At 35.4% G+C, this 14,122-nt stretch overlaps 1 protein-coding gene across 1 annotated transcript in view; it reads right to left on the minus strand.

The window, feature by feature from the left end:
- Nucleotides 1-666: 666 nt before the first annotated feature.
- The window catches only part of RERG (RAS like estrogen regulated growth inhibitor), a 96,553-nt gene continuing 83,097 nt past the window's right edge, over nt 667-14,122 (minus strand). The window contains exons 3-5 of the mRNA XM_033116081.1: nt 14,015-14,071; nt 5,545-5,618; nt 667-3,970 (exon numbers count right to left, since the gene is read on the minus strand). Coding sequence (XP_032971972.1) covers nt 3,563-3,970; nt 5,545-5,618; nt 14,015-14,071 — 539 coding nt within the window. The 3' untranslated portion in view covers nt 667-3,562. The remainder of the gene's footprint in view (nt 3,971-5,544; nt 5,619-14,014; nt 14,072-14,122) is intronic.

The following is a 14,122-nucleotide window of genomic DNA, read 5'->3' on the forward strand; positions in this document are numbered from 1 at the left end:
TTCTCCCAGTCTGGCATGCTGTGGCATTTTCTTAGCTTTTTAAAATGAAAAATTTGTAAATTTTGCTTTTATTTGTGCCTGTTGCATTCTAAGAGGTCCTTGCCTAACTCAAGGTCACAAAGATTTGCTCCCTGAAGATTGTTTTCTTATGGAAGTTTTATAGTTTTAGCTCTTATATTTAGGTCAATGATCTATTTAGAATTAATTTTTGTATATGATGTGAAGTGTGGGTTGCTGATTATTTGTTTTGCAGATGGATATAAAATTGTTCCAGCATTATTTGTTGAAAAGAATATTCTTTTCCCTTTGAATTTTCTTGGTGCTTTCATCAAAAATCCATCAACCATATAAGTGAGGTTTTGTCTGTGGCCTTTCTATTCTGTTCCATAGATCTATATGTCTGTTTTTACACTAACAACATGCTATCTGGATTAGTGTAAGTTTTAATAAACATTTAAAATCAGGTGGTGTAATATAAAAATAGAACCATATATATAGGGATACAGAAATTGCTAAATGTAGCATTTCAAACCTATGGAGAAAAGATATTTATATTGTTTTTGTTGTTGTTATTTATTTATTTATTTATTTCCCTCGGTATCTCCCAATAGATTATTAACTTAGGACAACTAAATTCAACATTACTATGATTAAATTTGATCGAATGAACTGGCTACTTTCTTATTATCCTCAAAGTGGGCATAGGCTGTTTTAATAAGAAAGCTTGGTTGGTATTATACATACTTAGAACCCAAGATGTTGTGTTTGTTTATGTACGTGTAAGCATTACACATACTATTTAAAAGGGAGGTCCCGAATTATGGGCTCCTTCTCTCAGTGCTCTGAGGCATATGAGTACAAACACAATACTTAGAAATAAAATTTTTTGAATCTTAAAAGAAAAGGAAAGCAACTAGAAACAGCAAACGTTGGTAGTGGTAGCATGGTGATAACCCATCATTATTATTCAAGAACACACAGGTTTCCATCATTAAAATACTGTTTAAAAAACAACTGTTTATAACCTTCCTATGTGGAGAAGCCGGGAGAGTGTAAGGAATAGCTAATTTGTATTTGTACAATCTCCTGTTCTTCTGTAATTACCGGTTGGGACTTAAGCCAGTGGTTCTATGATGTTTTAACAGGTCTGGATTTGTATGCATATGTCTGGGGAAGTTGCTGGTGTTGGTGACTATAAATTTTACTTCCTTAGTGTTGGCACCCAGGTAGTCATTATGTCTCTTTAGGAGCTTTCTCTTAATAGGAACTGGCTGAGTTTCATCCCCAAGTATAGGTAAGAAAATAAATGAGATTGTGATTCCAGAAGATGGGACCATTTGAAAAATAATCTTAATCTGCTTTCATTTTCCCTACCCTTTCTAAATGGACATTACTGAAAGTCAATCACAGCTAAGTTACTACTTGGTCCTTTAATATGTAATTACCTACATTAGTGCAGCATTATGAATTTTTGCCTTTTTTTTCCTTACCTCCAAACCCCTTATTCTTTTTCTTTCTTTTAATTCCTTCCCTTTGTTATCCCTTCCCCATTTTCTTGAAGAATGGTATATGTGGCTCTCTAAACTACTTTGAATTGTTACACTTACCAATACCTTTTGTGTCTCCATATCTTGGTTTCATTCTAGTCCTTTGGCTTAGAATATTTTTACCATCTTTTTCTCCTGAATAACTTGTATATATTTTTCAAGGTTCAGCTCAGACACAATGAAATGGACTAACTTGCGTCAAGGTACATGTGTGACTTATATAAATACTTGTTAATATTTGAATGAAAGCATCAGTGAAGCAAGTCTTTCCTAAATGTTCTCCTTCCTGTGTCTTCATCCCCACAGCTCAAGAACAAGAGCCATATCTCAGCCTATTAATATTCTACAGATATCAGCATGGGCTCCAGGGTCTGACTTTGCCTTTCTGGGTTAAATCCTGGCTCTCCCCATTAAAAGGCTGCGCAAACTTGTTTTTTCTTGTGGCTCAATACCTTCATCCCTACAATGTAATCATAATACCATTTCTTGCATAAGGTTATTGTGAGGATTAGATGAGATAATGCATAAAGCGCCTAAAATAGCACGTAAGCACTCCACAATAGTAGCTGTTATTATAAAAGGGAGCTTATTTTTTATATCATGTCCACTGATTCATGAACTCTGCATTCCAATTGTCCCCTCAAGTCTCTCCTAAAATTACAAACATTTCATGTTATCACAAGAAAGACCACCCTAATGTGAGAGAATGTGAAAATTATGCTTTTTTATTATATTCACATAAAATAGTTACACCAAGTTGTCCAAATGCATTGGTGAATTAAAGCCTCCAACTCTTACAAATTTTTATACATATATTTATGTATTTATAAATACACACATATGTAAAAGATATATATTTTCTTCTAAAATAAAGTGCCTAAGTCTTGATATATGGGGGATAAAAAAGGAAAAAAGAATCATAAAGTTTTATTAGTTATAGACTATATTTTCACAATATAAGAATCTATTTTATACACATTTATTCAGGTATAGTGAACTTTAATCACCTATTCTTTTCTGAATTCTAAGTGATTTCCAAAATATTAGAAGTCATGTAACCAACTTAATGAATCAGAGGTTAATTTTTCTTACTGTGTCTGGCATAGAGCCTTGGCTCCCTAACAGAAGGATAGTTAAGCTTCATCCTAATTTTCCTTTCTTTTGGTCTGTTATCTTTCTGCTAAGGTGATAAGCAGAGAGAGAAATGAATCAGACATCTCTAACGATATACTCTGTTAGCATTCAATAAAGTCAGGGTTTGGTGAAAAGATTCCTAAGGTCTTTACATCACTCTGGGCTTGGTGAGAAAGAGGCTAGCAAGAACTGAATTGAGGGGCACTGCTGCCCCTACTATAATTAAATCTTGTTGGAGCTATGAAAGAAGAATTAGGGTGCTATGATCAATTGATCATTGAGAGAACCAACTGAAATGGAACTCTCTTACACAATGGAAAACCTTGTGAAAACATGTTTGAGTTTAAGAACTAAATAAAGGTTAAAGAAAAACTAGATAATTTAAGACAGCTCAGAAATAATCCTTGCTTCAAATAGAAACTAGGGCTCCAATATTTCAGTTACTTTTCCTATGCTTTTACTGTGTTTTCTATTATTTTAGACTTCTAAGGCAATCATTTGTAGTCTTTCACAAGAAATAGAATTTTAAAATGCCTTTGAAAAAAGCGTCAACCTACTGAAGCAAGGTGAAGATGCTTAAAAATAGCTTAATATGAACCCAGCCATTTCGGAATCTCTTGTGATTACATGTTCAAACTGCAATAAAGTGTATCTTATTGAAGCAGGAAAAGGAGTAATTGTCAGCATTGAAATTGCATAAAACACTCTGCAACTTGTCAACATACAGGAGGCTGGGAACAAGAGGAAGCCCAGACATTTCCCAGAGTCAGAACAAAGAATGGGGTATTTTATTTTGGAGGATAAAAAAAGGGAAAAAGGGCAAGAAAGTGTTTCTAATTACCCGACCCACCTCAGCAGGGCCTTCACAAGAATGGAGCTGCCTAACTACTGATTTTGGTGAGCATCTTGTTAATGGCTTGCTTGACGTGTGTGGTGGAGCTGCGTCGCCTCGTCTTGCCCTGGACCATCCTCCGGCGACGAACCTCTCTACACAGCTCGTAGAATATTTCGGTGATGTTCCCTTCTCCGGTGCAGGCAGAACACTCATAAAAAGCACATGCCATCTCTGTGGCCAACTTCTCCCCTTCTTCGGTACTAACCTGTCTGGAGTGGTCCAAGTCAGCTTTGTTTCCCACCAAGATGAGAGTCACATTCTTGGGCTTTTTGATCTCATCCAGGATGGTCTTCAGGGGCAGCACTTCCTCAAAACTTCCGCGGTCAGTAATGTCATAGACCAGCACGAAGCCTTCCCCCCACCGCACATGTCCTTCCCTCTGAATGGTGTCTTCCTGTTGGCAAGAAAACAAGGGCAGTCGGGAGACTTGGCAGTAGTCACAATATATAGATGCTGCTAATGCTGGTCGTGGTCCCTTAATTCCCATTCCTTATACTCGGTGTCATTCAAATTTCTCGATAATCTGCTTGTACAGCTTATTATCTCAATCACTGTGGAATGGAAGCGTTACTTCCTCATCGCAAGCTGTTTCAGGGAACTAAACATTTTCTAACTGCATAGACCTTGACTTTCAGCTATTAACTTTTTCTTGCCACACCTTTAGATCTTGAATCACAGGGACTGTAAAGAAATGATCATCTTCGTTGAGCACATTGCCTCTGAGTCTTTGCCTCACAATGAAATAATTAGCAAACAGGTAACAGACAAGTTGACCTTACTCCACCTTTTAGAGATCAGAATTACAGGCATAGTTTAGTGAAATGGTTTTGATTTTTTGGTTTTGTTTTGTTTTAATCTCCTCTCTTTTCAGATTATAGACCATCAGCCACTAGGAGCAGAAAAACAGTAGAAAATTATATAGAGAATCAAAATCAAAGCCAGGGCCTTTTGGCTTTTCCCCTCTATCTCAATATTCCAAACTATGGTACAGTACCAATAATGATAGGAACTCATTTGAAGTAATTTTCAAAGGGAGTGGTTATGCCTTCCTAGGAAGGTGGCATTTGTGATTAGAAAATGCATTGCTTTATGGGTTCAAATGACTTCTGTAGGCATGTACGTGTTTCTCTGATTCTCTGTAGAACTGGTTCTGGGTAGAAGGTGAGAGTGTATATAGGAAAGAGGTGGTGATGAGAAAGAAAAGTGTATAATTAGTTATGAGAACATTTCTTGGATTAAATACTCCAATTCAAGTCTTCTTGGGGTCATAGGTCAATGAAAAGAACCATGGACTCCTTCAGTTTCCTAATTCTCACTCCTAGTGGCCATTCCTATCCTTGGGAACTAAACCTATCTATGAACATGTTTGTAATCTCAGAACTGATTGAACTTAAAACAAATTTATATTAGTTTCCTTTTCATAAATTGTTATTGTTCAATGATATCGCTCCAAATTTCAATAGGCTGTGGTGAGGTCTGGAAAGAATATTACAGGAGAGATTCCTAAAATAAAATATTCTGAAAAAAGATTCTGAGGTCCTATAAATTTGGAATATAATATATATTAAACCCCTTAAGGATTAACCTTATACATAAGCATGTTAAAGGCTCTGAGAACTTTCCCAGTAAAGATACCTGCTCAGCTTTATCAGAGCATTTCAAAACACTTTTAACCATGAAAATCTACTAATATCTTGCAATCTCCAAAAATATAGGTGGGCAATTGTATTCTAGATGATATCATGTGAATGTTATGGTATTTTCACAACCTTCTTGAAATACTGGGTAATTCACATAAAGATGCACATATTAGATGTTGCAAATATGTTAACATATCAATACTTAGATGATTAAAGAGAAAAGTCTTTAGGCATCATGATTAATTGTAGGAAAGTGTCTTTTGTTCATATTATGCATGTCTCATTTTTATTTGATTCAGAAAATATTCTAGCTGCACTTCTTATTCACCTGACCAGCAGTGTCTAGTATCTCCATGGTGACAACTTCATCATCGATAGATGCTTGGTGTCGGTAAGTTGATTCTAAGGGAATGAGCAAAAAAAAAAGATAAAAAGATAAATAAGTGCATGGTTTGATTTGATCCTTAAACTTACAAATTAGCCACAGGAGTATGTCTGACTTTGTAGCATACGGGAATGTGCACAGTAGGAAGGAAAGGATAGATTTGCAAAAATGTGCCATCTTTGTATTCTTAGAACTCCTGGAAGTTACAGGTTCTAATATGAGAGCTGTAGACTTCCAGGGTATTGTATGGGATAGTCTCTTTGCTCATTTTATTCTTCCATGAAGCCAGCTTCTTGGTGGGTTCTTCCTTCTAAAATGAGACCTCCACATCCTAAAATAAGAAAGTAATTCCCACCAAATTCATTCTACCGTCATATTCCTAAAAACCCCATTTCTGGAAATCACTGTTAATTTCTATTCTTGAGAAGACGACACGTGAGCAGCAGTTGCTAATTTCTTTCCAGACCTCAAGCCTGGAAATGTAACACACATTGGAAGGAGGTGGATGGCTATCCATGTAAAAACTGACCATGTAAAGCTACAAGAAACATTCGTGGCAGTAGAAAGTGGTTGGACTCCAGTGCTTGGGTTTGGTGAGAAAAGTAGAGGAGGGCTGGACAGCATGGAAGAGAGATGGAACAAAGCAGAGTTCTTCTGCCCATGTTGCCTCTTCAAGGTAGAAAAATGAGGATAGCTCAGTACCAGCTGGAGACTGGTAGATAAATATCAGAATGGCCCCCAAGCTCTTCTGGGGTGAGAAGTTAGCAGATGCAATATGTTTGGGTGGCTCTGAATGTGCCCCTCACCACATGAAATAGAAACCAGAGGTTAAAATGAAGACCAACTGGTGCTGCTCTACGTGAAAACTAGAGCAGGTGAAATAAAAAACACAACAAATAATTGACCGAGTTGATGAAGGTCAGGTTGAGGAACTCTCCCAGAAGGTATCAGTAAATAACAAGAAGGAAAATGTAAAAGTAAAATATAAGAGATACAGCTAAAAGAAATAGACATATTATCTCTTATAAAATGAGTCTCAAAGAGAGAATAAGATAAAGGAGTGAAAACATTTGAAATTGTAATAACAGAATTTCCCAGGATAAGAGGCACTGAAAAATTATAGATCAAAAGGACTAACAGGACACGTGACGATAAAAGTCCCGTATCTCAACCCATTACAGCAAAATGTAAGGATATCAATGGCAAAAGAGGAAAATTTAAGAGGATCTAGAGGAAAAAAATCACCTCACCTTAAACAAAAGGACATGACTCAGATTAACATTGGACTTCTCACCAGCAAAACTGAACTGAAGATCCCAAAGGAGAAAAGCAAAGCAATAAAACTGTATCGAAAGCAATCCAGAATTACAATTCTAGATAATACCAATATATCATGGAGGAACTGGGGGAAGAGACCAGAGGCAGGTTTTAATGTACTTACCTTATTCCGGAAGATGACATGATAGAAAGAATAGAATAAAGAGAGCTAAGCATTCAACCCAACAAATTAGAAGAGGAAAACAGAATACATCCAAGCAGGTATGAGGACAGAAGTAAAGGAGAAAAAAAGCAGAAAAATTAGATAGGGTTAACAAAATCAATACATGGTGCTTGAAAAGATTAAAATAAAGGTGGGGGAGAGGTAAAAATCTGGCAATACAAACTAGCAAATTAAGAGAAAATGTGCGGCCAAACAAAATTTAGCACAAAAAGAAGAAATAACTACATATTCTGATGAAATAAAAATAAAATATTATGAACTATATACCAACAAATTTCAAGCCCTCATAAATTCTAGGAGAAAAAATGCACAGATTGGAGCAATAAGAAATAGAACACTTAACTAAATCATAGCCAGTAAATAAATTTAAACACTAATTGGAGATCTCTCATAATCATAAAAAGCAACTATATCCAATTGACTTTATAGGAGATCTCTACTAAATATTAAACAAGTTCTAGAAAATAGAAAAAGGATAGCTACCTAATTCCTTTTATGGGACATTATGCTGACTCAAGAAGTATACAACAGTAATAAGAGAAAAAAAGAAAAGAAAGTTGTAGGCTTGTTTCATTCTTAAATATAGATTCAAAAATTCTAAATAAAATATTATCCAGTTGAATCCTAGAGCTATTATAAGAAAAGTATATCATGATCAAGTAGAGTTTATTTCAGGAATGCAAAGAGTGTTTAAAGTCTATCAATGCAATTTAACACATTAAAAGACTAAAGGGGAAAAACATCACATGATTACCTCTACAGGTAGATCTACAGCAAGATAAAATTTATATAAATTTAAAATATATGCATTTACAAAAAAAACACTTTTCAAAAATATATGCTCGTATATTAGCTAGCACATGGTGCTTACCATTTGAACAAGATTGTTCTAAATGTTACTCATATTAACTCATTTTATTCTCACAAATGTCTCATGAAGTACGTATTACCATTAGCTCCATTTTACATGAGGAAACTGAGGCACAATAGCATTAAATAACTTGCCGAAGGTCACACACTGGTAAGTGGTAGAGTTGAGATTGGAACCCAGAAAGACTGACTTTAGGAATTTTGGCTTTTAATGATTATGGTAAGTATCAAACACATCACATTATATGCCTATGGGAAAGAGGGCCATGGTATCAGAATAGGGGATGTGGGGAAAAGAAAATGAAATTAATGCTTCACATACACATGACATGGTACCAGGAACAGAGCAGCATGATTCACTGAAGCATTAACTCAATTATTTACACCTAAACTACGCAAATCACTAAGAAATTTCTCTCCCATCAAGGTAGCCACTAAGCCAGTGCTTTTATTTTATTTTTTCCTACCTAGCTCATGTTTCTGACTTTCATTTCTTCATCTCATCAGCTATTTTACCATTCTTTTCTGACCACAGTTTCATGTACTTTGCTGTAAATATCATCTACTCAACATACTAATTGCAGAAAGGAGGCTTAACTAAGTAGCATGACCTACCCTTCTACCTGTCATCAGCACTGTATAATGGTCATTGCTACAGGCATGACACATTGCTGAAGCATTTTATGAAAATGAAAATTGAAAAATGAGATTCTGTTCAATATATTTTAATAAGCGTAATTTACATTATTGTCTTTCTCCTAAATTATGTAATCCATACATGGTGTGTCCAATGTTTCTCAATTCTAGAACATTCTGTTTCCTAGTCCTTTATGTTAAATGGGAGATTATTGTTGTGAGTGATTTAATGATCTAAAATACCATTTACAGCAACGACTCATCTACAAGTATTCTCTCATCGTTTATTTTCTTTTTCATCTTCAGAGTTCCAACTTGAGGAGGAGAGACCCAGAAGGCAGCACACATGCTGGAATCCATGCCCTTTTCATTTCTCACTCCACTGTTCTACAATGACCTTTGTGCTGCCTTCCCTTTTAAAAGGACTGGCATCAGCTCTGGAGCCTGGAAAACAGAGTTCTGGGCTCTATTCCATCTCTTTGCACCAAACGTCTGACAGACAGGGACATTTCTCTCTATTGCTTCCATGATAAATAGGATATGAATTTCAACCACAGAAGACCGCAGTGGGGGAAATAGAATACAATGGAAATTGTATGAAGTTGTGTGATTCTTTGGCTGTTTGTTAACTGAAACGAAAACGATGAAATGCAGGAAATGAGAGAATGTCTGCCACAGACATAGCCGCGGGTGGCAGCAGTAATTTCATCCAAGCTAAGTCCTGGTTTCATGCCATTTTGAGCATTTTTTTCTTTGAGTTTCTTCTCTCCCTCCTTAGGAACCCCTGACAACTTATAAAAAAGTGGAAGCGTTACCTACAGAGGCAAAATGTCGTACATTCATGTGCTATCTTTTCTAAAGATAATTCTAAAAATTGTAGTAAGTACTTCTTGGAACAAAACTCTGCTATTCATTTTAAAACATTAGAGAAAATGTGCATGTGTTGGGAGGGTAGAAACACTTTTCATTATCCTAACAGAAAATAGTCATTTTGAGTCTTTTTTAAATGAAGGGTAGGGGTATGATTATTTAAGAGGCACTTCTAAGTGAACCAAAATATTGTATATTGTAAGACCAATATTAGTGTCAAGTTGGCATTAGGCATATTAAAAATTATACCTGAATTTCACTGTATATGAGAACTACATGATTTTAAATCCATATTCAATAACATTTTTATACACAGAAGTATATTTTGAATATTCTAAGAGAAGTTGATGCTCAAAGGGATGTTGTTTATGATTAATCTTTTCACCAGTTTAGCTTTTTTTTCTTCCAAATTTTAACATATTAATATGGACATTTGGTCAATACAGTAACAACAGCAGTTAGTAATGTTGATTTGTGCTAGAGTGGAAATTGTACTGACTTGAGTTCTATTGCTGGTCTAACCACAAACTTGCCACATAATCGTGGATAAACTTACTTTATTGGACTTGTTTTCGTATTTGTCAAATAACGATCTCAAAGTTCTTTGCTGTGCCAACATTAAATAATTCCTTGAGTCGGTTAAGCACTTTTGCTTCAGTATCTAGTTGAGAGAGTTTGTTCTGGGTGTGTCCCTTCCTTTGTTTGAGCCTTTCCAAGCAGAGGGAACTGTATACAATGTAGGCGGGAAGAACCAATCACAAAATAAAATCATCTTTGGGTCCAGTGTGTCTCCCAGCTCCTATCCCCATTCTTGTCTGAGTCATCACTAACAGACACCATGATTCATTTACACACAGAGTAGGGTGCCTGCTATATGGCAGGTGCTGAAATGCAGTCTCTTTCTCTCTAAATGCCCCCAACACACACACACACACACACACACACACACACACACACACACACACAATTGAATAAGATCTAAGTTTTTGTCTGTATTCTCGACCATGATCAGTATTTTCAGAGGGTAAATACGACTCTCAGAGAGATTCAGTTCTCTTCTGGGATCCAATCAGAACATGGATCTTGTTCTGCAACCAGAACATTGCTGCCACCACCATTAAGTGGTTTGCCTGGTTAGATGGTCTAAGTCCCAAATCTTACAGGCTGCAGTGGTGATTTTCAAATGCCATTCATAGACCAGCTCTGGCCTCTGACAAAGATTTCACTGACAATGATTTCACAGTGAAATGAAACAACTTTAAGGAAAACTAAAGTTGTTCAATGTAAATGATTGAACATTTTTCTTAGATGATATCCTTCAAAACTCTTGAATGTTAAAAACATTTCAATCTCTTATGAAATATAAGTGCCTATAGAGTGAATACATTTAGTTCTTCCTTGCCCTCTGCCCCTTGCTTAAATCCCTAATTGTAATACTGTGATATTACCTCTCCATAAAACACACACACACACACACACACACGCACACGCACACGCACATGCACACGCACACAGAATACCAAAACAAAAGCAAAAAAAAAAAAAAAAATTGGGTCCTGAAATCTACAAGTTTGGGAATCACTTGCTGCTATAGTAGCAAACATTTCCTTCATAGAATTATTTCAAGCAGTAAATATTCCAATTTTGTTAGTATGCTAACTGGTATTTATGGCCTTCAGCTTTTCATGGAGCAATAATTCTGTTGCAGGTTAAAAAAACTGCCCCATGTTTCTAATGAAGGCACTGAATTCAGAATTCAAGACTACTTTTTGCAAATATTCAACTTTGTTTTTTAATGTAGCTTTCCCTTTTGGTGGTGGATTTGAAACTCTGTGGTAGTATGAAGTCTAGGAAATGCTGACTACTCTTGGATTAAATGGGTTGGGAACTCCTGTAGCCTAGAACATCAGGGACTTCTAGCACACGTGAGCATACACACAAACACGCACAAATCCACTTTTTATCGTGAGTTAATGAAACCCTCACCTGGGAGTGAGTCATATATCTGATATTTCTGAAGTCTGATCAACATTCTTGTTGCTTAGCAGCTGAAATCCTTTTCAAGTGGTACAGTACAAGGTCACACAATAAAGTTTCATTATTCTTAGTGAAGGAAGCCTGCATTACAGATAACTGATGCAGGCAGAGTCTTATTAATAGCAGTTGCTTTTTTACAATGAATAAAACAAAATGGAAAGTGGTTCACCTAAGACACTGTATACATTAGTTATTGGAACATATTTAGAGAGAGTTCAAAATTTTTATGAAATCATTTTCCATAAGCTTCATCTTTCATTGAAATGTACTGGTATAACAAAAACAAAATTAGTATTTTTCCACTGAACTCCCATAAATCATTAAAAGTCTCAGGAACTTTGTAAACCTTTTATAAATAATAGAAAATATAAGAGGAGAGTAAGTATTTACTTAGGTGGAATAAACAATAGATAATGAATTTTTTAAAACAAATATATTTTTAGATCTAAATATGTCATTTAAGATTAGATTGTGGCTATATTAAAACCATGTTCAAAATTATTGATGTTGAAAAACAATTTACTTAGAAGCAAAAACAGAGAAGTAAAGATTAATAAATGTAGAGACATGCTGTTCTCTTAGATTAAAAGATTGAATATCATAAAGATGTGAATCTTCTCAAAGTAATTTATAGTTCTAAAGCAATTCTAATAAAAATTATGTCATGTTATGATAGAGTTTTCAAAATTGACCTGGAAGAATAAACTGGAGATAGTAGCCAAGAGAATTTTGTAAAAAGATAAAGGAGGAAGGTTTTCTCTGCTGGGTATCAATGTATTCTGAAGAGCATACTATGAGTATTATTAAAAGAGTATGGTGCTGGTGTAGGATATGAAAAGGAAACCTAGAACTGCATCCTAGTGTAAATGAGCCAGTGTATGGTCGGCCCTTTGCACCTGCAGTTTCTGCATCCACAGACTCAATCAACTGCAGATCAAATATACATGAAAAAAATGTTAACGTTGGTGCTGACATGTACTATGTAGTAGTATGAGTCTGTGTTACTGTACATGCATAGATTTTTTTCTTGTCATTATTCCCTAAACAATACATTATGACAACTATTTACATAGCATTTACATTGTGTTAGGTATTAGAAGTAATGTAGAGATGATTTAAAGTATACGGGAGGGTGTGCATAAGTTATATGCAAATACTGTGTCATTTTATAAAAGAGAACCAATCCTCGTGGAAACCGAGGGAGGACTGTAGAAAAGGCAGTATTGGAAGTAGTGGGGAAAGGTGGGGGCTATGTAATAAATAATAGGAGGATAATTGGTCAACTATTTGGAAAAAAATGTTGGGTCTTCACTTTGTACTTCTTGCTAAAATAAGTTCCAGATAGATTAAAAAGTTAAAAATCAAACAAATAATAAAATCACTCTGTTCTCTTCTCTGTTCAATTTTCCTTCAGAGTACTTATCACTATTTGACGTATATTTATTTGTTTATTGACTCTTCCTTCTTTACTAGATTGTAAGCTCAAAAAAAAAAAAAAGCCATGGTTTCTCTTTCTGCCTATTGATTTATCCTGAGCACCTAGAAGAATCTGACACATAGGAGTCATTTAACAAATATCTGTTGAATGAATAAATAAAAGCAATGAAAGGAGGCACAAGGGAAAAGAAAAAGTTCCCTTTTAAACTAAACATAAGTAACAAAATAAACAAACAAACAAGAAAAAAACATCCAGGAATAATCTTCGCCAATTTCACCATTCTAAGTGAGGCCAGATGGGGACACCGTGCCTCATAGTGAAATGATGTATGTCTTTCTCTCTTCCTCTGGATTTCAAAGTAATTGCCCTTTATGAAACCAATGGGGTCTTGAAGCATAAACAAATACTCAAAGGCTTCATGCAGAGTAAAATCTGAAGCTTAATTTAGATTTTCAGTGTTATTTTGAAGATGATAACTAAATATATTTCTAATACAAGCTCTGTTTTGGACTATCAACAATACATGTAATAAACACTTCATACATCAACCTTATTGCTACTTTCAAGATGCACAGATATCTATTTTCTGCTTATTCTTTTGTATTTTTAAATAGGCTTAAATCAGATTCACCGGAGAGAAGAGGGGAAGAAACACAGTTTACATATACATTTTCCCAAAATCATTATTTACAAGTTTAATTTTAATGTTATTCTCTCCTCAGCATGCCATTCTATCCCACATCAAGCTAGCCATGCCCGCTGTATCCTTGTTCTCCCATTAGAGTGATACTACATTTGCTAACAGAAGAGCATTAGGTCGTACCCATTTCCTTCTTGTCTCTGGTTGGACCTGATTTCTTCATCTCCGCATTAAAATCCTTCAGGGTTCTAAGCACAGACAGCATGCAACATGTCTAGCTTCCCAGAGAAATACTTTGCATGATTCAACAAAGCACTTTCAAAACATCTGCAAGGTGCTTAAAAATGTTGCAACAGAAAATGTCATACTTTCTTATGGGGCATAAACTTTGGAAAGGAGGAGAAAACAAAATTTGACTTACCAAGCGTGGGATCATATTCCCAGATGAAACGTTTCGTCAGAAATCTCACTACAAGAGCTGGGGAAAAAAAGAGAAACATTTAAAACAAACTTGTTAATCTTCTAATAG

This window comes from Rhinolophus ferrumequinum, chromosome 10 (genome assembly GCF_004115265.2).
Source record: "Rhinolophus ferrumequinum isolate MPI-CBG mRhiFer1 chromosome 10, mRhiFer1_v1.p, whole genome shotgun sequence".
NCBI lineage: Eukaryota > Metazoa > Chordata > Mammalia > Chiroptera > Rhinolophidae > Rhinolophus > Rhinolophus ferrumequinum.